The sequence below is a fragment of the Alternaria metachromatica genome (assembly GCF_023757995.1).
Source record: "Alternaria metachromatica strain BMP 0045 chromosome Unknown scaffold_4, whole genome shotgun sequence".
Lineage (NCBI taxonomy): Eukaryota > Fungi > Ascomycota > Dothideomycetes > Pleosporales > Pleosporaceae > Alternaria > Alternaria metachromatica.
The window spans coordinates 1,129,187-1,153,188 of NW_026055495.1; the positions used below are offsets into that span (position 1 = coordinate 1,129,187).

General features: G+C 52.5%; 8 protein-coding genes and 2 non-coding genes across 10 annotated transcripts; 5 read left to right on the forward strand and 5 right to left on the reverse strand.

The window, feature by feature from the left end:
• Positions 1-248: 248 nt before the first annotated feature.
• On the reverse strand, positions 249-3,951 carry J4E83_002728 (uncharacterized protein; the record flags this gene model as incomplete). The annotated part of the gene is made up of 5 exons (XM_049329671.1): positions 249-1,226; positions 1,278-2,682; positions 2,732-3,153; positions 3,509-3,529; positions 3,736-3,951. The coding sequence occupies 5 exons, from the start codon at positions 3,949-3,951 to the stop codon at positions 249-251; spliced, it is 3,042 nt and encodes a 1,013-aa protein (XP_049191350.1).
• Positions 3,952-6,086: 2,135 nt separating this feature from the next.
• On the forward strand, positions 6,087-7,282 carry J4E83_002729 (uncharacterized protein; the record flags this gene model as incomplete). The annotated part of the gene is made up of 4 exons (XM_049329672.1): positions 6,087-6,094; positions 6,517-6,527; positions 6,584-6,925; positions 6,975-7,282. The coding sequence occupies 4 exons, from the start codon at positions 6,087-6,089 to the stop codon at positions 7,280-7,282; spliced, it is 669 nt and encodes a 222-aa protein (XP_049191351.1).
• Positions 7,283-7,703: 421 nt separating this feature from the next.
• Positions 7,704-8,778, forward strand: J4E83_002730 (uncharacterized protein; the record flags this gene model as incomplete). Its single annotated transcript, XM_049329673.1, has 2 exons — positions 7,704-7,920; positions 7,967-8,778. 2 exons carry the CDS (start codon positions 7,704-7,706, stop codon positions 8,776-8,778), a joined length of 1,029 nt encoding a protein of 342 aa, XP_049191352.1.
• A 2,835-nt stretch (positions 8,779-11,613) lies between these two features.
• On the forward strand, positions 11,614-12,291 carry J4E83_002731 (uncharacterized protein; the record flags this gene model as incomplete). The annotated part of the gene is made up of 2 exons (XM_049329674.1): positions 11,614-11,704; positions 11,876-12,291. 2 exons carry the CDS (start codon positions 11,614-11,616, stop codon positions 12,289-12,291), a joined length of 507 nt encoding a protein of 168 aa, XP_049191353.1.
• Positions 12,292-12,667: 376 nt separating this feature from the next.
• Positions 12,668-13,149, reverse strand: J4E83_002732 (uncharacterized protein; the record flags this gene model as incomplete). Its single annotated transcript, XM_049329675.1, has 2 exons — positions 12,668-13,036; positions 13,090-13,149. The coding sequence occupies 2 exons, from the start codon at positions 13,147-13,149 to the stop codon at positions 12,668-12,670; spliced, it is 429 nt and encodes a 142-aa protein (XP_049191354.1).
• Positions 13,150-13,881: 732 nt separating this feature from the next.
• Positions 13,882-13,969, reverse strand: J4E83_002733. The gene has a single exon. It is a non-coding gene; the product is annotated as a tRNA-Gly (tRNA).
• A 37-nt stretch (positions 13,970-14,006) lies between these two features.
• Positions 14,007-14,143, reverse strand: J4E83_002734. Its single transcript has one exon. It is a non-coding gene; the product is annotated as a tRNA-Arg (tRNA).
• A 4,661-nt stretch (positions 14,144-18,804) lies between these two features.
• J4E83_002735 (uncharacterized protein) lies at positions 18,805-20,376 on the forward strand (the record flags this gene model as incomplete). Its single annotated transcript, XM_049329676.1, has 2 exons — positions 18,805-18,812; positions 19,383-20,376. The coding sequence occupies 2 exons, from the start codon at positions 18,805-18,807 to the stop codon at positions 20,374-20,376; spliced, it is 1,002 nt and encodes a 333-aa protein (XP_049191355.1).
• Positions 20,377-20,647: 271 nt separating this feature from the next.
• Positions 20,648-21,851, reverse strand: J4E83_002736 (uncharacterized protein; the record flags this gene model as incomplete). Its single annotated transcript, XM_049329677.1, has 4 exons — positions 20,648-20,879; positions 20,933-21,151; positions 21,215-21,558; positions 21,612-21,851. The coding sequence occupies 4 exons, from the start codon at positions 21,849-21,851 to the stop codon at positions 20,648-20,650; spliced, it is 1,035 nt and encodes a 344-aa protein (XP_049191356.1).
• A 1,183-nt stretch (positions 21,852-23,034) lies between these two features.
• J4E83_002737 (uncharacterized protein) lies at positions 23,035-23,797 on the forward strand (the record flags this gene model as incomplete). Its single annotated transcript, XM_049329678.1, has 3 exons — positions 23,035-23,157; positions 23,208-23,693; positions 23,741-23,797. 3 exons carry the CDS (start codon positions 23,035-23,037, stop codon positions 23,795-23,797), a joined length of 666 nt encoding a protein of 221 aa, XP_049191357.1.
• Positions 23,798-24,002: the final 205 nt, after the last annotated feature.

The window sequence follows — 24,002 nt, forward strand, 5'->3', positions numbered from 1 at the left end:
AGCCCAGATCCGTACGCCGAATATGCCGAATGCTGCCGAGGCCGCGCGATGATGCTCGTGTAGTTCGTACTATACAAGATCGATCCGCCCAATCAGACAGACAGGACCGATACATGGAAGAAAGATCAAACCATCAAAATGACAACGCCAACACCAGTGTACTCTACTGGTAAGCATGTTGCGTAGTGATGTGCTTTTGGACAGACCGTAGCTCGTCAAATCATAACCTCGTTGACCGCTTGGCTCTTCTAGAACCAGCTGCCGTTGCCGCCGTTGGTCTGAGGGATGCCGTACTGGTGCTGCTGCTGGTAGCCAGCGTAGCCCTGACGGTTGTCCTGAACCGGGTTGTGCATGTGGTGCGGGTTGCTCAAGCGGTGCGGCTGGCGGTGAGGTTGAGGTGAAATGATGCTCGGACCATAGTTTGCGGTCGCAGTATACATGGGTGTCTGGTAGCCAGAGGAACCGTTGGGAGGCTGGTACTGTGCCGGGGCCTGGTTGAAGACCGAGCTCGACTCAGAACCTGGCCCAGCGCCGGGTGAACCTTGGCCAGATGAAGTACGGCCAGTGTAGGCAGCCAGGCGGCTCTCGCGCTCGCTAACCTTGCTCATGATGCGACGACCGTAAGGGGTCTGGCGGATGGATGGCAGAATCGGACGCATGGCCTCGATCAGGTGCACGCACAGCTCGGCGGGAGCAAACTCGAGTGCAGTCTGGATAACGTAGTTGCCGTAAGAGTCGCGCATGAGCTGCTCAAGCTGCTCGACGTCAAGCAACTCCTCAATCATCATGCCCTTGACGTGCGGCTCAGCGCAGCGGATGCACTTCTCGATAACGTTGGAACTGAACTTCTGCTTGGACAGCTCGCAAATCTTGGTCTGGAAGCCCTGGCACATGGGGGTCGTGAAGGCCGCATCGTTGAGGTCGAGGATATACTGAACCACGTAGTTGCCAAATGGATCCTGCACAAGGTGGAAGCTGTGGGCAGTGATCTTGCGGATCAAATCGACCTTCTGGAAACCGACTGCGTGATCAATGCAACGCTGTAGAACACAGCATCCATGACGGTGGGTACCAACAGTGATGCAGTTCTCGCCTACAGCATCGAAGATGAACTGGGCCTCCACAGACTTGAGGTGGTTCAGGCACTTCTGAATGACGTGGTTGCCGTTCAGATCCTGGATGAGATCGACAACCTGTCCAGACAATGCGTGAATAATCATCTGAGTCTGGGGACGGATTAGCTCGGGAGCGGGATAATACCGAGGGTCATAGTATACCTGATCATCGGTGGAGATGAACTCGATCATCTTCTGCAAAGCGCGAGTGCCGTGCTGGTTGAACGCAATCTGAACCATCGCAGGAGAAGCGTTGCGGACAAGAGTGTTGCGCTGCTCATCGTTGCAGTACTCCAGCAACTTCTGGCAGAGGTAGTTGCCGAAAGGATCAGTCATGAGTTCAACGACGTGAGGGGCAGTCTCATCAAAGATGATCTGGATGTTCTCCGCGTTGCGCTCCTCGAGCTTCTTCTGCAGGAACCGACAACCATGTTGATCCTTGCACAGACTGTAGATCTCATGACGGGGCATGGTCTTCAGATCGTAGTTCATGTACTTGTTGGCGTCGTTCTGCAGACGACGGCTCTGAATGACGCGAGCCTGGCTGTCCTGTACGCGACCGCCTGGGCCATAGGTAGCGTATGGGTTGTACTGCGACGGTCCGTTACCGTACATGTTGGTGGGAGCGTAAGCAGTGGGTCCACCGTACTGAGGACCGGGCCCACCTCCAAGGTTGAGACCATTCAAAGCACCGTTCAGCATGTTCATACCGTATCCATAGTATCCTGGGTTGGCAGCGGAAACACTCGAGTACTGTGACATGGCTGGTGAACCGACAGTCGACGAGACTCCGCCGTTGCCGTTGGCAGCTGAAGTCATACCAGGACCGAAAGGTGCAGCGCTTGCGTGCAAGCCTGACTGCGAAGAACGGTACTCAGACTCGCGATTACCGAGTGAGAGGTCGCGGCTGTTACGGTTGGACAGGACATTTGATGGAATGCGACCAAGGCTAGCGTTGTGGTTGTGGAACTGCTGCGAGTGCGTGAAACCGATACTATTGGCGCCGTTCGCTCCATTCTTCAGGGTCGGCACGTCGTTTGTTGAGTACGACTGAGTCAACTTGGGCATGCCGTTGGTCGGGCCGCCGTAACTGGAGCGCTTGGACTCGTTGGCCTTGGGGCTGAAGCTGAACTCGACCGAGCGACGGTTGTTCTTGGGCGTGGTCTCGGCGCCGTTGGATCGACCGGACTCATAGTCGTCCATCTGAGAAGCTTTACGGAAAGTGTTAGCAGGAAGGGACTGTTGAGCCTGACGATGACGGTGTCCGTTCCAAGCAGTGGACTGAGCATCCGGGCCAGGGGACTGTGAAAGGGCCAAATCAAGTGCAGCGGAAGAGGCAGAGAGGTTCGTACCATTACCAGCACCATCGCGGCGGACCAAGACTGGGAAGTCGTCCTTGGTGTTACCCATCTGGAGGAAAGCCTTCTGATCTTGAGTGGCAGCTGATGCGTCATCACCAAACAAGAAGCCGGCAGTATCAATATGACCAAGAAGCGAGCCCACATCTGGAAGATTTCCGCGGTTGCCATAGTCCATTCTAGTAACGGGCATGGACATACGGTTGTTCCTATTTGGGTTAGCAGTGTTTGAGGTGATGTTGTGCTGGGCCAACTTACTTGCGCGCGGCCGGACTCAGAGGAGTAAAGTCGTCGTTCTCAAAGTCGTCGTGCTCCTCCTCAGAGTTGCGACGGGATCCTGGCATCGAGTGCGAAGGCAAGTTGCCGTTGCTCTGGAAGTTGGCGGGAGGGGAAGTGACCTGGGAGTTGGCACGGCTACCGCGTGTGGTCATACCCGGGTTGATACTGGACATGCTGAAACGGTTCGGACGCGACAAAGCGGACGGGAACCCGTTGCTCTCGTTGTACTCGGGCGGGGTAGTGGGCTGGCTATGCGCAGGTCCGCCGTAGTGAGCATCAGCCGAGAATCGGTTGTTGTCACTCTCGCCGTGCTGGGCTTGCAAGTTGAGGAGCTCCATCTCAGCGTCGAATCGCCGTTTCGCTTCTTTGAGATACTCGTGTTCAATCCGTTTTCTCTCAAGCTAGCAAGCTGTTAGCTGGTCACACGGACCGGCGAGGGTGTTTGAGCGCGTTTGTCGTGAGGCAACAGCGTCGCTCGTGACGTAGGACGATGCAGATGGGAAGAGATGAGGATATAGATAGGGAATAGAGTCTCAAATGAGACAGAGAAATGTACAGGAGTAATGATAGCAAAGCTAGCTTTTGGAGAGGCGGACTTTTGTGGTGGTGTAGGAGAGACAAAGGCAAAAGACAATTGTTGGTCAATATGGGCGTCGCCTGGACAGGTAGCCTTGGCAACGACTGCAATCTTACTTCCAGTAGGATTTGTGGGGTGACAAGTGAGAGACGTAGAAAGACGCAGTGAAGTAGACTTACAACTTGGAGCTTGTGGTACGTCTGTTGGGATTGGTCGTTAGCCCGAATTCTTGGTCACCGCGGATGTATAATAGCTAACGGACAGCAGCTCTACCAACGCAGCCATACTATGTCGTTCCAAGTATATCCGACATGGCTGCGGTAGCTGCTGAGTACCGACATGCAAAGCGCCGCGGAGCCCCAACACTGAACATCCGCCTCTTACGTGTACGAGAGTGCCCACATACCGCTGTAGTAAACTCGGCCGGCTCTGCCGCTTGTCTACGTTGTTGTCCGATTGGCGACAGAGGCGTGCTCATGGTCGGAATGTTGTTGGTCGTGAAGCGGCGCTGCAGGGTCGCGCGGCCATCGCCGTTCTGAGCGGCGCGATTCAGGGAAAGGAACGACTGCTCTTCGCGCGGGGATCTGAGGCCGTTGCCTCCTCCCATGCCTTGGTAGGCCATACTGGCTAGAATACTAGAAATACACTGCCGTCACGTCAGCGCGACTGCCCTGGGAGCTGGTGTGGGGGATTGGCGGGCGGTGTGAAGTTCACATGGCAGCCGCGACCGCTTCGCTGGAGACACGGAAGGCGCATTTACATACAGATAATTCGTACACGGGGCAAATGCCCTTGCTGCCCTCGCTGCTCGCTGTTCGTGGTCGTACAGAGTCGGGACGGAAGCGTGGTTGGAGGCTCGGTACGTAGGTAGGAACGGAAGTCGATGTGGTGCGGGTCGCAGCAGCGCGCACTCGATGGCCTATGCACAGCACGAGTCGTGGGTAAGGACAGTCGGAGCAAGTCTGGAAGGGTTGGCCAACAGTTCAACTTCGGGCGCCGAAAGAGCAAGTCTATAGATGGAGCGGGAGTGGAGCGTTGGACTCGAAAGCTCAGGGTCCATCACTGATCAGGGGACGATGTGGCGCTCAACTAGTGCTGGGTGGGATTCCGCACATATTGCCCATCTGCTGGTCGCGTACTCTGCCCAATTGAGGTTTTGGACCCTCCTGTTCTCCCGCAGCTGTCTACTGTACATGCGCAGCTACTGTAGAGACTATCTAGCACGCAAACGCGCATCGCATCCCAGGATTAAACATACGTTGTAGTCATGGCTTCGGAACGCGGTGCTAATCGAATCTGGCAACCCACCTTCTGTGTGTCGTCCCAGCCTTTGACGCAGCTGTCACAGCCTTCCGCTATCCAACGCGGCCCACTCTAACTCGATATGCGCGGCAAACGTGGTTCTGAATGCTTCTCTACAGCGCGTTCCAGGCCCCTGGAGTGGGATGGAGATGCCGGCGGGCGGTGCGCAATGCCCTCACGTCATCCGGCAGCTCTTCGCCCAAGAGTCCCCCAGCCAGTCAGGGTTGCAGCATCTAGTAGTACCGCAATAAGTACTAGGAGGGGCAGTGTAGCTTCCACGGCCGAAGGACTGGCGGGGCATCGATCGTCTCAAACACCGACGTATGCCGCTACGCGTGCCGCGCCATTCTGGTAGACATGTCGTGCAGGAGGACTGAGTGAGTCTCTGACAGTTTTCTGCTACCGAAAGGTTGGTTTATCTGTCAGTAGGCGACATCGACCGACACTTGTTCGATTTCCTGGCCTTGCATCTCACCAAATGCCCATCTCTTTGCGACAATGGCGATCTTTATAAATGAGGCGCCTCGTTCTCCCATGCAGCCGATGCGGTTAGATGGGCCTGACCGCTCTCGTTTCAGAATAGAGAACCAGGCATTTCCCCGCACGTACCTTGCATCCGCCAATCAGCAGAGGAATCAGGGTGGGCTCCGTGGAACCGGCTAAAAGCAGGCCAAAGCGGTGCTCCTCTATGTAACATGGCCAGAGGAAGTAACGCATCCAGAGGCATCGAGCGCAATTCATGGCTGGTTGGCAGGCTGTTACTTGCGACTTCCTCATAAAGTTTGTCGAAGCAGGAAGCAGCAACACGTGTGCCATCGACCAATCCGGCAGCCACGCCATCGGACCTCTGCACCCGAGAAGCAATGCACGGCTGCGCCTGCCGTTCCTATTTGCCACCCTCCACAGCATTCCTGCAGAATAGCCTCGGAGACTGATGCAGGGTGCCAGTGACTGCACAACGGGGTGTGCATTGTCACCGAAGTGGCTGCGTTCTTCGAAGGATGATCCAGGTTGCAATGAAGAAAAAGAAATGATTTTGCGAGGCACGTCATGTTCTACCACAGATAGTAAACGCGCATTTTGGTTTAGCAATCTTGGTGGCTCTGCTGGTACGCATGCCTACACGCTGAAGCACTTGTACACTTTCATGCAAGTGCCCTGTAAGGCTGCCTACAAGTAAACAGTATTGCAATCTTTTCCCTAGAGCTTACTGGATACTCCTCTTTTCGAACGAAACTTTCTTACAGTGTCTAGTTGCACAAGCAGAAGGGAATGCGAAGCCGAGGCTGCGACATCATCCGCTCCAAGCCCGCTCAACTAGACACTTTTGGCGTCGTATGGTCCCCTCTTTCGACGCGAACGGACCCGCAGCACGCTATATAGACCTGGAGATCATGCTTAAGTGACATATCCGATGGAATGCTCAGGTTGCGCACTCTGACTTCCATACCTTGGATGCAAACGTAGATATGTCGAAGTTACTGCAACACGTTTTCAATATCGCTGGAACAACCGCTGGCCATATCACGCTCAACCCTCTAGTCACGGCCGCTCTACTCTGGGTATTGACGAAAGGACCTACACAACTTCGCAGCCAACTTACAACTCGGATCCGCGCACTTCGGGACCCGTTTCGCTATGCACAGCTCGTGAAGGCTTTGAAGTGGTGCCTGATAGCTGGAACAGCAAGAGTCGTCAACAAGCAGCTTAACCATGTTGCCCTGAACGCAGGCAGATTGCGAAGTGAAAAGGCGAGATGGAACTGGAGCCGAGAGGTCGCAGTCATTACAGGAGGCTGCAGTGGTATTGGAGAGCTGGTAGTGAAGAGATTGATCAATAAAGGAATCAGAGTGGCAGTGCTAGACATTCAGCAACTTCCTCCAAGTTTGCAAGGATGTAAGACACATGAATACTCACTACGCTGAGCTGCCTGGTACTAACGAAGACGACAGACGCCGGCCTCAAGTTCTTCAAGTGTGACATCACCGACTCCTCTGAAGTCTACTCAGTCGCCGAGAAGGTCAAAGAAACGATGGGGGCACCTACCATCCTCATCAATAATGCAGGGCTTCTGGCATCCCACACCATCCTCACTACGTCCGACGCGTACCTCCGAAAGATCTTCGATGTAAACGTCCTCAGCAACTGGTACACCACCAAAGCTTTCCTGCCAGACATGCTCCGACACAACAAGGGCCATATCGTGACGATCGCAAGCACGGCAAGCTTCATCGGTGTCGCTGGCCTGGCAGATTATACGGCGACGAAGGCGGCTATTTTAAGCTTCCACGAAAGTATGTTCCTTGTCCCATCTCTTAGCTGCAGTATGCTGACCCAATTTAGCGCTCACCCAGGAACTCAAGCACCACTACAACAGCCCAAGCGTTCTCACGACTTCCATACACCCTAATTGGGTCCGTACACCTTTGATAGAACCTGTGGAGCAGGAACTCAAGAGGCGAGGTTCTCCCATTCTTGAGCCGACTGCTGTTGCCGATGCAATTGTCGGACAAATCATGAGCTGCAGCGGTGGCCAGATCATCTTACCAAGCGCTGCGGGCAAGGTCAGCATGCTGAGGGGATTGCCGAATTGGGTACAAGAGAGTCTCAGAAGCGGCGTGAGCAAGACGATCTACAATACCGTGAAATAAGTTTAATGGAATCCTGTGTGCGAGAATTCGCAACTTTAGCGTGTTGTGCTAGGAAGTACCACACCCATCACACACTGCATGCGGCCCCGGGAAGAAATGTGCTGGCCTCGGCGGCACTCATGCAGCGAAACGCTTTGTGTGGTGGTACGAACATGACTTGCCGGTGCGAACCAACCCTTTACAGTAGGTTTGGGGGAAAAGCGTAGAAAACTGCATGCACTGTGCCGTGCCCTACGCATAAGGTGTGTGTGGGCTTTGCCGTGGTGCAGGTGTGCCGGTGCCATTCACATCGCTAGCGTATCGGTGAGTCGCGTCGAAAGCGCCGAGGAACGCGTCGCGTCTCACTCAATCGACCACTTTACTACAACGACACACAACATTGCCCATACCATCTCAGCCGCTAAGACAAACGACGGAAGACATGGCAGAACCACAAGAAGATGTTCAGATGGACACCCAAGACATTGAGCTGGAAACACCACCTTCAGATGTCTTCATGGCACCTTCGATATCCAAATCAGGCATTCTTGGCGGGAAGTCATATTCGCACTTCTCACCCATACCCAAGCAGATCGCAGACGACATGTCTGGAGAAGTCGTGCTAGGTGTCGATGAGGCTGGACGAGGCCCTGTCTTAGGTACTGGTCCCCCTGTGAAAGCCTTGTCCGTCATTAACACATACAGGCCCGATGGTGTACGCCCTGTTTTACCTACCAATTGAACTCCATCATTCGCTCCTCGCCGAAACGCACCACTTTGACGATTCCAAAGTCCTGACTCCCGAAGTCCGCTCGAACCTGATGCGCAAACTGTGCACCCAGGGCTCAGATCTCTACGAAGCTGGTGGATGGGCAACACGCGTAATGTCAGCGCAAGACATCTCAGCGCACATGTTGTCTCCGAATGTATACAATCTCAATGCGCAGGCCATGGACGCGACAATTGATCTGATCAAAGGAGTGCTGGCACAAGGCGTCAACGTCAAGGAGATCTACATCGACACAATTGGCAGACCAGAAATCTATCAGAAGAAGCTAGAGAGGATTTGGCCTACGATACGGATCACAGTCGCGAAGAAGGCCGACAGCCTATACCCCGTGGTCAGTGCAGCATCGGTATGCGCTAAAGTCACCCGAGACGCAGCCCTAGATGTCTGTTACGAACCCTACCAGAAGCGCAACACAGCGGCGAACGAAGATGCCGAAGTCAAGGTGGCTTGGGGCTCTGGGTACCCATCGGACGCGCGGACAACCACCTGGCTGAAGCAGAATATGGACCCTTTCTTTGGTTGGGGTAGCGAGACGCGCTTTTCGTGGGGGACTGCGAAAGAGCTACTGGAAGGGAAAAAAGCGGATGTCGCCATTGACTGGCCTGCTGAAGATGACGGCAACGACATGCGTATGACAGACTTCTTCAGCGGCAAGAATGAAGGCGGCGGCGACGAACTGGTCGACTGGTTTGGGAAGCGTGTCACCCAGGAGATGGATGTATTTTGAACGCTTCATTTACAGAGACTGACACCACGAGAACCGCTGGAAGAACAAAACATGCAGGGCACAATGATCGGGCGCATTTATCGGTCCGTTCCAGACCCGCACAGGGCGTCAATATTGCAAGCAGGGTCTACCAACCGGTCAGCCCTACAGAAGCAACGTCATGCCCCGACCATGGGTTTGACTCGGTTGACGTACCCGCGCGCGAGTAAATATACCATCCAGGCAACACAAGCAAGCTTTGAAGGCTTCGCTGCCCCTATGAACCGGATAAGAGATACAATTAATCCTACTAAAGCCGTTTTAACGAAAAAGGTCGGCCTCTCAGTCGGATAAGTTTTTGTTCTTCGGTATTCAAAGTTTGGAGTGCGTGCGTGTCGGTAATTGACTGTACCAACGGTTGTACATACAGTGCACCAACCATGGGCGAAAGCCCGCGCTTCACAACAACATCCGTGCTCCAACCATGTCATTATATAGAAAACTCGAGTCACCGCCTCTGCACCGCCTTCTTGGACTCCCTGTACTTGTCAGCCCCAAACGCATACTTTACACCAGACACTGAAGACGTAAATATCTTTGGCGCAATCACTCGACGCTTTGTCTACCTAATCTTATCAGGCGCAGCCTATCTTTACAACAGAAAACACTACAGTTTTCAAAATGCAAAACGGCGACCTCGTTTATCAGACCCTTTCCCGAGAACTTAGCTGGTCCAGGCCGAATGGACGGAGAGGAGGAATAGCGAAGCGCGGAGAAGGTAGCCCATCCATAACACCTACCCGCCACGAGCAAGACACCGAAGCCTCGTACTTCCAGGGCGCGACATTCAACAAAGAAGATGAAGAACCCAATCTCGATGCGTATCCTCCCTCTCCACCACTGTCGCCCAAAACGACAGTACCACCAAAAGAGCCAACGAGACACCTCGCGGAACGCAAACGTGGCCATGTGCGTCATCGCACATCGTTGAAGCGCAGATCGAGCTGGAATCCGAATCTCAAGCAAGAGTTCCTACGACGGGCTTCGATCGACTCTATAATCGCTCCGTTCAAGGATACGATATGGCTTGAGTCAGAGCGTGGTGTCACGTCTGTGCGAAGGAGAAGCAGCGCAATGACTACCGGCGCCAGATCAATATCACCTCGTAGTCATGGAGACAGACGCAAGCCGCGAAAGCAATCGACACTGTTGCATCCATCATCGCCGGATGTCAAGCCTGTGGCTGATATCACTCCTGTCCATGCTGCCCCCGTGTTCAGAGGGACACATGGGTGGGATGCGTCAGTCGACTTTCCGACTCTTCGACCTGCTATGCCGGCTAGGAAAGGCTCTTCGCTGTTACATCCATCGCGCCCTTCTATCGACGCTCTTGAGCATAGGGAGCTGAAGACTGTCTTCTCTTTGCCGCCAAACCGTCTATGGGAAGATGACCGTCGCCGCTGAAACCCTCGTTCACTGGAGCTTCAGCTTTTTGAACTAGCAGCTGCCATGCTTTTCATGATGTCGTCCCTGTCATGTGGACGTCAGTTGAACGAAGGAGCGGTGGTAATCCGGTCAATGTACCTAGGTACAAAGCCACTACTAGTGCCACACCAACGTTCATCCGGCTTAGTGTCCCCCGCGTTTATTCAACATTTATGCTTCAGTCGCCACTGCCGTCTATAAGTCGGCTGGTGTTTTGTTCTCAATCCACAAAACTTCCATCGCACTACATCCGCTCCCAACGATAGTGTATCACCAAAGGGCGAGACCATGACACCGCGAAACACAAACTTACCTTCGCGCCGCGACTTTCTCAGGGACAACCTCGTCGTCCACGACAATTGCGCTATCTGTACAGAGCCATTTGATACGGAACATCAAGCAGCATCCATCAAGACAACGAATTGCCAACACACATTTGGAATAGAATGCCTGACCCAATGGATCGAATCCGACCAGGACAACCACAACACCTGTCCCATCTGCAGAGAACAACTATTCTCTAAAATCGACAAGCCCGAATTTGTCGAAGGAGTACGAGACATAGTAGGCCCACATTACACAATGGCCCACCAGATCCAGACCTGGCACCCGGCCAAGACATTCGTCAAGAACATGTGGCGTGCCATGTACAGGCTCTACGAACGAGATCAGGTCATTTACGACTCTGACATTGAAGAGCATATCAACGCTAGGATGGTTCCTGGTTTCTATATATTCAGTGACCATTGGCCTGGAATCAGGGAACAAGCTCAGAGGATGGTGCAAGAACACTATAGGAATGGAAGCTATGTTCCGCTCATAGGAATGCAGCTTAGGTTTTACTTGTACAACGTCGAGAGCGTGTTGGAATGGCAGATTGAAGACGAAGAATCGGAACATGAGGTGTTAGGTGATGAACCATCAGATGATGAGGCGTTAGATGTTGAAGATGACGGCGATGATATGTCGATGGCGGATTCGACGGAGTAAAATGTTTAGGAAGCTTTGGGTCAGCTCTATCACCTGCTTTGTGCGCTCTGTACCAAAGCCGAGTACTCTTTTTTATTGGCGAGTCGAAGACGCCGATAACTGTAGTCGTACATGCGGCATTACCATTACCATTCTCTTTCTGTATCGAAGCCTCACGATAGTGTCCTATACGGTTCCCGCCGCTTCTTAGCAATTCGGCGCTGCGCAAAGCCATCTGCGCGCTCTTACCGCATTGGGCCAACTTCACGTTCACTTTGAAATCGATACCGCGCCTTCCCCGTCGGTGAGAGCACGTTTGCCAAGACATTCGGAGCACGAACAACGTCTGCCTATTACTGACCTGTTACTCGTCACCATCGAAGCTCACATCCACAACCAGACATGAGCGCGCCATTTGAGGACCGACAGACTTTCCTCAGACTAGGCACCAAGAGGAACATGAAGTGCTTCATTTGCGACGATATCGTCACAGGTAAAGACCGTGAACAACCTTAATTCTGCTGTCCGATCGCTGATACATTGATCATAGTACCTAACGTACCTATCCGCATACAGACCGAGTTACATGACTGTCACGGGATCTATTGCGAGGACTGTCTGCTTCGTCATCTAAAAGATGACAACACCTGTCCAATCCATGAAGATGCCGTCCTCTTCGAGCTTCCTCGGCAGCCTGAGTTCGTCTCTGGAGAGCGCAGAGCGGCCGACACCCTCGATCAGGTAACAGACAGTGTCGAAGCTTTCAAGTTCGTCGACAAGCTATGGAATGTCACCGAGCACTTGTACGATAACGAGCAGATCTTCGACTCCGACATCAGAGAAAAGATCAACGAGACTCTAATGTTTATCGGCGAGTGCTACAATCACAAGTACGGATTACTCATCAAGGATGAGCATTTGGCTGGTGTCATGGATGTGGCTAGAGAGATGGTCAAGATGCACTTCAAGTACCGAGGGACAGCTCCTGTACACTATGAGGATGACTTATCGATACTTTGGTCAGCGGCGATAGGCGATGCAGTAGGATGGAAGATTTCGACCACGTATGGCGGCTGGTAGTAAATCTACTCTACTATTGGACATCAGCCGCCTTCGACACCGGAAACAATGATGCGTTGAAGAGAAGCTGGTTATGCGGTTGAGCTACGGTCTACCGATCATTGAACGCTTGTAGCAGACAGGCTATACGATTGAGCTTCTAGTCGTAGCTTCCAAGTGCATACAGAAGACAGGCATGAAAGTTCTAGTCATATCTCAACTTCCCAATCAAAGTGTGATAGCATAGTACCAATGTGTTGTCCATACGAAGTCCCAATAAGCCAAACTTTTACTGCCATTGTCATCGGCGTGCTCAAGGTTTACAGTGATTGTAATCACCCAAATCTAACAGACCCTCCTCAAGCGCCTCGCAAGCCATGTCTACCAAGCGCCCGTCTCACTTGCGCCTCGAGTTTGCCTCAAACACCTTCCACTCCTCAACAGACTCCAGTAGTCTCTCTTTGCTCCAACCTCTTTCCAATCCCAACTTATACGCAGCGCATGCGCTTTGGTAGATGTTGAGATCGTCGATCTTCAGGAGCTCGCTGGATGCCGAGCGCTTGACTTCCTGCTTCAACTGGTAGTTGGCAGTTGCCATGGGCAGCTGCATGGCGGTTGACATCGCCTCGGCGATGCTTTCCCCGAAACCTTTCGCGTGGCCGATATTGGCGTCAGTTGGTGTTTTGGGTGATATGATTTCGCCGTCATCTTTGGAGATGTTGCTAACTGCTCTTAGCGGGTTTGTGAAGCCCAAGTCTTGCAGCGTCTGACAAGGTTAGTCGCTGGAATGGTGCAAGTGTGCAGATGGATGTCGCTCACTTGGTTTGTCTCTTTCGCTGTTGCTGGCTCGCGGTATGGGAGGTTCTTTTTGGGATTCATGATGGTTCGGCGCAGTTCTTGAGTGATTGCCTGTGGTTGCGGTACTGACTCAGGTGGGTAATCGTAAGGCTTGGACGATATAGGAAGTGAGAAGTGGCTGACTGCGATTGTTGAGGATGTCTGAGACTTCCCGATTGCTCGCAGAGTGATTGCAGGAGCAGTGTACGCAGGTCTCTCTTACCTTCTTTATCAATCCATGGATCGCTCTGTGAACAGCGCAGGCTAGGAATGATAGAACTTCCATGCACTCCGAACAAAGGCGACACTTCGACATCGTCTGCAATTGAAGTAAGTTCGCAAAGCACTTGTCGTTGCAGGCGCGATGGTGTTGTGCGCAGTGAGGTTAAGATAGTGACTTCGCAAAGAGTGGCTGGTACATTTTGTAAAAGTATACCACGATGCACAGAGATGACATGAATGGGTTCATAGTAACCATCGCAGTGAGTAACCAGAACTTACTTCATGGCTCGAGAGCTCACGACAAGACATGCGAGGTCGTGAGGCAGAACATAAGACAGCCAAAGGAAAACTTATTTGCAGCACGCTCGTTGCGCAGCAAGATAGAGGACTTGGAAGTGCGTTCTGACTCCTGCGCAGATGTTGTTGTTGTCTTATGGGTTTAGTGTTCGTGTTCCGCCAAACCTCAAAAAAGTTCCGTCTCCCCCAACTCGACAACCGTCGTCTCCCACCACCACCACAACACCGCAACGACGTCTAGAACGCCAAAAAGAATGCATCGGCCGGGAATCGAACCCGGGGCTAGCCGAAACTGTCCTGTGAAGGATGGCAACGGCTAATTTTACCACTAAACCACCGATGCGAAAAGATGGATGCTAAGATAGCTGGAGCTGTGAACGTGACCTAACCAGGGGTCGCAGCGGGGGTGTCAGCTTTGCGATTCGAATAGGAGGCTTCTGAGAGCTACTTACAACCTGGAATCTCTTGATATCGAACGGAGTCGTAGTCAAGCGCCTTGCCATTGGGCCATTAGGCCAGTTGTTGCTTAGTAATGATGGAAGGACGTTCTTGGTAATCGTATATAAAGACATCCGGTGGCCGATAGCGAGCCTTGAAGTTTGTTGGTATGCAAGAAGTGGTTTGGTGGGGCAGTGTCGCGGCAAACTTTTCTCTAGTGAGGGGATTAGATGGTGGGGCATGTCGACCGACCCTGTCAGGAACACCATTTTCATTACCTGAGCACATCTGCAACTGTCTCTACCTGCGTGGTTTAGTTAGCATCTACAGATTTGTCAAGATGCTTCGGATGCCTTTTGTGTTCCTCGATGAACCCCATGTCGGTCCAATTGTTAGAGCTGGTACCTACGACTACGCCGGAATCGACCGAGCTCCAGACTCTGATCCAGCAAGGCGAAGTATCTTCGACGTGGGCCATAAATGATTCTAAAACATTACCGTGGTATGGTAACCATTCTGTTTAGTCCCATGAACAAACTCTGGGCATCTCTTCGCCCTCTCGTCGGCATGCCAATCGAATGAGAGGCTTATCGTGAGGAATCCAACGCGGAGGTAGCGAGGTGTTGTAGTATCAATTTTCGCTTCATGTCTGCAGTTCTTCCAGGCTTCTCACCATTCTTCAAGAACGTTCGCGTTTACGACGCTTCATTCATACTTTTGAGGAAATGCGTGAAGCGGCGCGTCGAGATCCATACTCTTACCGACATTTCACGTCTTCAAAGTAAATCTGTCTAACCTCTCAGACACCGTGCGAGCGAGATGCGACCGTGCCAATTCTGTAAGGCGGGGAGAGCGACTAGTTGAATCCTATCGATGGCACCGGGCACTATTGGAATCAAGCTGCCCGCGTTGTGCAACTCGCACTGGCTTTCGATAGCAGGAGCGCGCTTAGGTCTCTGCGGAACGTATGTGCACTCAGTGCTTTTCGCTGTCGTAAGGTACCTAACAGGCTATCCATTTGGGGCAAGAAGAGCGGTCGTATCCATGTTGTGGTATCTGAATATCCAACAGCTCCAAGGGCTTGGTATGTAGTGGAATTGAGCCTCTCAGTCGCGCGCGTTACCCGTTGAGGTAGATTTGTATGCGACTCCAGTCACACCGAATCCACAAAATCGACGTCATTAAACCCCATACTCTAGCACTGCCACCACCATGATAACATGTTCAAGCGCTTTCTGTCTCTTATCCGCAGGTCTTCAGGGCAACTGCGCCAAGCCGGCAGTCATCCGGCGCGGCGTGTTGCTTGCCTTATTCTTCAACCACGGATCTCTGCCTGTTCGCTTCTAGTGTAAGATAAACAATGAACATGGGGTACGGCGCAGTAGTCGCTGCCAGGTATACTGCTTCCAATCAACCTAGTCCTGACCACTTTAGGCGGGCAACGATGGCTCTTATGCAGCATAGCCAACTACTCCGGAGTATATCATGGCTAACATGTCCTCTATATAGTATGATCACGTTGCTTACTTTGATACGTTCTTTTCCGCAGCTACGACCTAGCCAAATACGATGGCTACTTCAGATTTCCTACCCGCCTATTTACTCATAGTAATCACTCTCTTACAGTCCTGTTTCGCCCAGCTCAACGATAACACACCATGGTGTCCTATTACAACGCCTACGTACAACTCCTCTGGTCAGACCGGGTTTCAGATGACATCCAAGGAAGACTGGTATATATCGCTCGCCGTGAACGACCGCCGGGGGTTTAGTTACAGTTCGACTACTGCTTATATCAGCCATCCAGAGTTGACAAGCGTAACTATGGGTTGCTTCCATCGGTTCAAAGCCATCAATGCTTCAGCGACGGGACCAGGCGAGAACGGTTGCGAAGGTGTGCTGAGTGCTGAGTGCATGGATGTATTGCGCGAAATATCTTTTCCATCTGTGACTTCTGGGGTCTCCATGGACGACATGGAATGTGAGGACATCGACAGCGATCGGATTAGAGATGCTTGTCCCAGCGAAATACTGGCCCCGTTGATTGTGAAGAGTGAGTGTTTGCATCTTTCCTTCTGATAGCGCTGATTGCTAATGAAACAACGCAGCCCCAGTTCTCGGCTTCTCGAACGAGACATGTGATGATAGACCGCCACCAGGAGAACGTGTTCCTGAGCGATACCACACAAGGCTCATGGATACTTATTCAATTAAATACGATCAACGGGACCGTGACGCCGGCAGCTTCGAATCGTATGACGTTTCCGTCAAGCGGCCTGTACCATCCGTGTTCGCGGCTTACCTTGCCGACGGCACGACAGAGACACACGTCGTATGCGTCACACCCGACCACGTGGCTGAGGGTAGCCGAGAACCCGAAGAAGAAGAGCCATGGGATCTCCTGGAGAGCACTGGTGCGCGCAGGTCTTGGGTGATAGCTGGACAGGTGGCAACGGTAGTCGCAATCGCAGTAGTCGTCGCAGGGTACTGAGATGAAAGGCTGATGTTCAGTAGACTAAGGAACAATGGACAAGTGCGAAGAAAAACATTAGCCTTAGCCCGTCAAATGCTTCACCGAAGCTCATACAAACAACCGGTCTATATGATTTTGACCAGACAGCGTGCACATCGCTCCGGCTCTGTATTGCGGCGACTGACTTCCGGGCTTCGTGCAACCAGCGTGTTTCTCCACAGTCACACCATCGAGACCTTTTCGCATCGAAATAGAACCCCCTCGAGGGCTTTTTGGGTGTAGGGCGAAGATCGAGCGCCTGTGCGGTAGATGGGAGTTTGATGCGTCTCTCGAAAGGCTCAGTGATCCTCGTCTGTAACTAGTCGCAGCGCTCGAGGCCCCTCGGAGGGGTTGACGGGACTGTGTGTTGATGGTCTGCGGGACCGGGAGGAGACATTTGGGTCGGGTTGCGGCAGACGCTGTGCTGTGCGCATGCGCCAGTGTAGAAATGATGGATAGCTTCAGGGCGACGCTTGTCTACGCCAGTTGTTGGGTCGAGTTAGCGTGCCAAGGCCGGCTCGTGGAGATTTCCTTCCCCGCCGCCAGCTCCTAACAAAGCGTAAGCCACCATCCTCGATGCCACTGGAGCGACACCTTCGCTACCATTCTGACCACCTCCTACCCCCTCAACTCTATGAACCCATCGCACACCAACGCATCAATGCTTTTTCTAGGATCGCGTTTCATCATGTCCACCAGATCTGAAGTGAGATGCACCGCCGATACCTAGGTAGCCAGTGAGCCACGAGTCTATCCCGTTGGAGACATCGGTGTTGTAATGCGCCTCCTCGCGTGGCTCAGTGCGACCTCCGCAGTCCAGCCCGTCTCAGACCTTCCATCGATGGTACCTCGTGCTTGCAAGGTCTCCTGCATCTCGCATATCGTTGTGGCGCTGGAATTCGCAATACCCGTTCGTCAATCTGAAGATCACGAGCAAAAGCAACGCGGCGATCCACCAGTCGCATGCAGGAGAGAATGCGCCATTCTCCACCCATCCACACGAACCCATCTCACAAATACATCCTGGGAGGGCATTAGACTTCGAAGTTCGTTTTTTCTGTTTGTTCTTTTGGGGCTGTCCTGCAATGCTGCATTGCTACTGCTTCGATTCCAAGCCACAATCTTCACTACTGCTGTTTCGGGCTGCATGGTGTGGAGACAGAGGCGCATCTACTCTCTCACGATGATGCAATCTCCCATCGGAACGAGATCTCGTCTTCAGAGGACTCATGTGTTACCTGCTATGCTCGGTGCGAACTTGGTAGCGTGCGCTGGTATGCGGGAGGGGACGCCCACCGTATTGACCCTGAGGAAGACCCTCCAGAGCCCTAGACTGGCCCCTGGCAAAGAGGGTCAACCTTGAGAAAAGCAGTCGCGTCCTGGAGCCTTCCGAAGCGGTACCTGATAATCCCGTCCCCAGGCGCCCGATAGCAATACTAGAGCGACTGGGCTGTACCATGGAAGGCACTAAAAGCCCTGCAGTGGAGGACTAATCCAAAGGCGCAACGGGAAAACAAAACACCCCGCTCGCGTACCTTGCAGACTATGACAACTCGATTGGCTCCCCACTGTGCATGCGCAGCTTTGCTATCTCTATAGCGACGTCGGCGAGGAGCCGTGAACCACGCGCCTGTGTCTGCGGTGGTACCCCGGGCTGAAACGCCATGTCCAATTCGTCGTACAAGACGCTCTCCTCTAAACATCCCGTGCCCCTCTATTCCTCTCGACCACAGTCCTTTCTTCCTGCCATACAGTCGTTTCACCCGTGTACTTCTCATCAGACATTCAATCGTTTCAATCACCTCACCTTCGCCTGGTCGACAACTCTGCATGAATACACGGAGCAAACAGGACACTGCTACCGTCAGCTCACGCAATGGGTGTCGATGCCAGCGCAGTCCCAACAACAGAAACTCCGCTGCCCTGGCTAGTCCACGACAAGGGGCCCCTTCATCTTGCCATTGTCGTTACGCTGGTCTTGACCGCACTATTGGTTTACTCGCTCAGAGCCTTCACTCGTGGAAAGCTCCTTCGCTCCTTCGGCATCGATGATGGACTAATGGTTCTGGCCGCTGTAAGCTCAGTGCAGTTTAATGACATGGCTCATATCCGCTGACACAGAATAGCTATGCACAATAGGAATCTTTATCGCATTCACTGGAGTCGTAGAGCTCGGTCTGGGACAGCAGCAAGACGACTATGTCTTACCCGCCAGCAAGACCGTCCAAATGGGCCCGTGGATGTGGGCGTTGAACTCATTCATCATCTTTGGGCTTGGTCTCGTGAAGCTGTCGGCTGCTTTCACTCTTTTGCCTCTTACAAGTGCTAGACGCCAGTCGTATCTACAGATGGGACGCACCTTCCTTCTCATCTGCCTCATCCGTATGTCTAAATCAACCTAGCTTTCAGGAGCAAAAGCTGACACACCTAGTACTCGTATTCTGGCACACAATTGAATGGTTCACATCGCTTCTTGCTCAGTGTGTACCGCTCGTGGCGGCTTGGGATCTCTCGCTCGATAATACGGCATTATGTATGTCGCAAAGCGAGTCCGAGATTTGGGCCATGGCGAATTACTGTAAGTACAACACTCTTGCCTCCAACAAACAGATCTGACCCATTCGTCTAGCGATCAACACAGCGTCCAACGTGCTGATGGTCGTCGTTGTTTTACCCATCGCCGTCGGTACTCCTTCCAATCTTGGAGCCAAGCTACACATCCTCGCAGTTCTATTATTGGGTCTCTTGTATGTTCTCATAGTTCGCAAAGGTGCCCCTGAAGTATTGGCCGCTAACACATCTGCAGTGTATGCGCTGTGGCCATTATCAGAACCCGAACGGTCTACACCTCTTGGGGTCACGTTGGCCATCGCAACAACTTCGACTTGAATTTCACTACCTGGGGCATGATCGAATTCCTAGCTGCCATGATAGCCGTCAACCTCAGTACTTTGGTGCCTCTTGGTAGAGCGATCCGCGATCCCCTCGATACACCTCGCAAAGCCCCGCGTGTGGCTGCCATCTCTGGCCCCGTCGCCGGCAGCACTGTTCACCTCATTCACGGCGATGTCGACGATCTCGTTCCCAGCTACTCCGAGTCTTACGAACCGGAAATGGATGACTCCTACAACTCGTATAACTCCCGCTATTCTGGCCAAACAGTCATCTACCGCCCTGACACAGCATACTTCCCCTCTCACGGCCATAATAACAACAGCCTAACACGCTTTCACGACGACGAATCCAACCTTGACTTCGACATCGAAGCACCCTCAACCCGATCCAGCCCCCGTAGGGTCACAAAACCAGGACCATCTTCGCGCTTCTCCGTATCTACAGTCAGCACCCGTAGAGTGAGCGACTGGTCACAACTCAGCGACTTTACATACTCTCCACCCAAAGACTCCGATGCCGATTTCGAAAAAGCGATGAGCGGAAGAGCCAGGATCAGTGCGTCGGAGCTCGAAGAGATTGTGAAGAGCCTAGGATTGAAGAGGCAAAGTAGTAACGAGATTTGGGACAAGGAGATCGGTCTCTTTGAAGAAAAAAGCGAAGACGGAGGAAGTTCCGTCGCGCCCACAATATACCTGGAAGACGATGAAGACGCCGTTGACAGTGCTGGAGTCCTATGCACATGCCCAGCACCACGGGTGCGGAACGGCGCTGCAGGTGAATCCGCACTACAAAGCGAAGCAGACTCGAGCGAGATCACCGTGATCCGCATACGTGGGACAGCTAAATGCAGTCTCCACAAACCCCTACCGCGCATTCGATCCCGCGAATGGCTCGCGCGCGGATAACAGCGCAACAGCGCAACATTTCCTTTCTTAACAGCGGTCTTTCCTTGCACACAACATTTCGTCGCAAACCGCAGTGCCATATTTCGGCCGGAGTCATATACCATCATTAGAAAGTTTCTCTTCAGAACATCTCATGTATTACTAGCAAGATGAGATGCAAAGATGCATCTCACTTAGCATTACCTACTCAGTAGCTACCAGAGTCCATAGTCATAATTTCTTTATCTCAACCTGAATCAATCTTGAGTCCATACTACGAATGAGTACACTTCTACTCTGCCCATCGCTTCTTGACATACTGTGCTTGGTGGCCGCCAGGTAGCTCGCTCACCCACGCATCAATCTCCTCCTTGACAACACGCGGAACAGTGCATTTGTTCATCGCGGCAGCATCCTGCGTCTTGAGCGTGGGACAGTTCTGGTAGCAAGGCGAGTCGAGAGCGCGTTGAAGTGCGTCGCCTTGCCAGCCGAAGAGGTAATCGCCATGGTTTGCGTAGCCCGTACTGCCAAAATTCATTAGCAATCACACCAGCTAGTATAAGAGTCCTTGACTCACCCATCGCCGAAACTCCAGACAAACGGTTGACTGCCATCTTCAGGCCAATCAGCCTTGTTGTTGAACTTGCTTGTATCCCAGATGACTTCGTAGAAGAGCTGGCCCATACGCACGGGGTGGCTGGCGGGGCAGGGGCCGCCAGATTCGAAAGACCCGTATTCTGGGTAGGACATGTGTGCCATGTGGTCTGGAGAGTCCAAGTTGACACCATCCCAGCAGCTAGGGCATGTTAGTAGACTGATATGCTGCATTCATAAGAAGAGAGGGAAGGAGAAGACGTACGTGGGAAAGCGAACAGCAGTCATGATACCCGTCTTACACGGCTGAGTGGGAAAGTCGAGTGTCTGCGGGTCACGCGTGTTGATGGTGTCCAAGCAAGTAAATGTTAGCTGACGGAAGCGTTCTGCTTCGTCTTTGGTGCGCGCGTTGACGTCGCCGATGAACATGCGGAAGCCGGGTTGGAAAGCCTGGACCTTGGAGGTTTGCTGGAAGTTGTAGAGGCCGTCTTGCATGTAATACACTGTCATGCCCCCGTTCACGCCGTTGAACCCAGAATTGGGGATCTGGGGAACGCGCTTGTATGTACCGTTTCTGGCTTTGAAGTATAGAACGGCTGTCCAGTAGTTCTACATATTTATCAGCGAAATTGTTCAATCAACAGGTGGTTGGTTCGACATACGGAGAAGTCCTCGCTGAACTGGCATGATGTGCATGTTGACTCTCCTGGCATGTCTTTCTCGGGATCCATGGTGACGTTGAAGGAGTTACCTCCAAGAATTTGATGCAAATGCGGCGAGGGAGCCTGGCCTGGTGTGACCAGAGGGTCTAGCCTGTCGATGACTAACTGAGCGCATGGGAAGCGCAGAAGCGCCGTTGCGGGTGCAACTAGTGCAAGGGCGGTAGCACTGAAAACTTTCATTTTACAAGGCTGGTGATGTCCTGCTTGAAAGAAGAAGATGGAGGCGGTAAGAGGTATGCTTGCTCACTATTTTATACAACAGTGTGAAATATGCACGCAACACCGCCGGGATCAAGGGTGGTAATGCCGAGCGGGTATGCCGTGTCGCAAAGGCAAATCTCGGTCTTGGTCAAGATAGCGATGGGCAGCATCTTGCGCCGGATGGAAGCTAATGCGCTTTGGGACTCGAAAGATGAATGTGGATGCACGATGTCGTCGCATGAGTGGGTAGCCTCCACATCAACGCTCCTGGATTACGATGTCGCACGCTCTTCATCCACTTACGTTCACATGACCTATCGTATCGGGCGCTCATGTCATCCATAGTGCTGCTGATCGAGTTGCAAATACTTAATCGTCGGCTTGGCCAGTTTACCATCTCATGATCATGCTGAGCTGAACGTATTAGGTCGCCAACAGCACCGCTGTGATTGGCAAAGGTGTTCCTCGAGCCCGAATGAGTCCAGTGATGCTACTCTTCGATATTCCACAAGTATTGGAGGTCTTGTCATGCCGTCGGCAGTTGCATGCACATGAGCGGCGGAACGTACAACGCCCCACCTGTACAACGAGAACTTCGGTTACCAAAGAACTGTAAGTGGATGATCCGCTTCTCGGATAGGATGATATTCGCGGACGTTGAGACAAGGTTGCGTGAGCCTCAATCTATTCTACTTTGCCGTCGCGCCAAGCTGTGGGGTACCAATCCTTACCATTTGTTTATATTGTCCAACCCCCGTTCCTCATCAACGCGTGCCATTCGTACGGATGCATTGGCATGGTACAAAAGAATTTCGCGCTTGTCATTGGCCGATCATAAGGTGCCCAGCTGGGTAGCGACGGAGGCCAAAGGGTTGTAGTCACGTGCTGATCGGATTGTTGAAGCGTACAGTGGGCCGAGAGAATAGGCTGTTGAAGAGAGTGGGATCTGATCGCAAGGAACGAGCCCTTATCAACCGGGTACGATCCCATGGAAGCAATATAGTCCATGTGGTGCTGTCAGGTATAGACTCCAGAATCTCAAATATCCTTCTGGAACGTCAACCACTTCCGCTCTTCAAACCCGGAAGCTTTTGCATCTCTTCTCATTGGACGTCTTGTCGCACGGCATTTCTTCTCTTTACTGGTTAGATCGAAGTCAACCATGAAAACCAGTACTATTCTCGCGTGCTGGGTGTCAGCTGCATCTGCCGCCTTCGACTTGAATCGTGGGGGTGCAGTACTCAAAGCGCCTCAAGGCGACTCGTTTGCCAGCGTAACAGGCACTGTGAGTGACTCTCGTGCCGCATGTGATATGAGTACTAACTGCATATACAGTTCACAGTACCGAACTTATCGGGTAGCAACCGACTCTCGATCTGGGTCGGCATAGGGGACACACTTGAACAGGAGAACGTACTCGGTGGTGGCATCGTGTACAACAGTACGCTCAGAAGCTTCTCTGCATACTTCCCCGGTCCGGTGACAGATACCACTTCGACGGTTCCTGTTGCCAACGGTAATTCAATCACCGTGACAGTCAGCGTGGCTACTGCAGGGGGTACTGTGACGATTGAGAACAAGACGCAGAACAAGAGGACAACACAAACACTCGCGGCCCCGAATGGCGTGGATCCGTCCTCTCTGACTGCGCTGGCGGCAAACTGGTTCGTGCAGGCATACCAGGTGATCCCAGGCCAGCTTGTAGCTACACCGAATTTCGGAACAGTATCGTTTACTGCAGTTTCGGCAACTACTAAGAGCGGCGTGGATGTCCCGCTCTCCGGCGCAGGTCGATATGAGATACAAGGAACGAGTGGACAGGTTAGTTGTACATGGCGTACCACCCGACCCTACTAATATCTGGTTAGATGTACTCGAAGACAACAGTATCGAACACTGGTATTTCTGTGCAGAGACAGGCGTAGAAAGAAGGTTGCGATAGTGTTGCTCATGTTCGGAACACGATTTGGGAAGTCGCTGCCTCGTCGTAGTTAATCGAGAATAGATAAGCTTGGGCTATTTCGCTGTTTCGTCGAAATCTTATATATGAAAAACGCGTGCAATAAGACAGATTGAATGCGCGACGATGACCGGGAGAGTTGGTGAAGGCCACTGGTGATGATGTGGTGA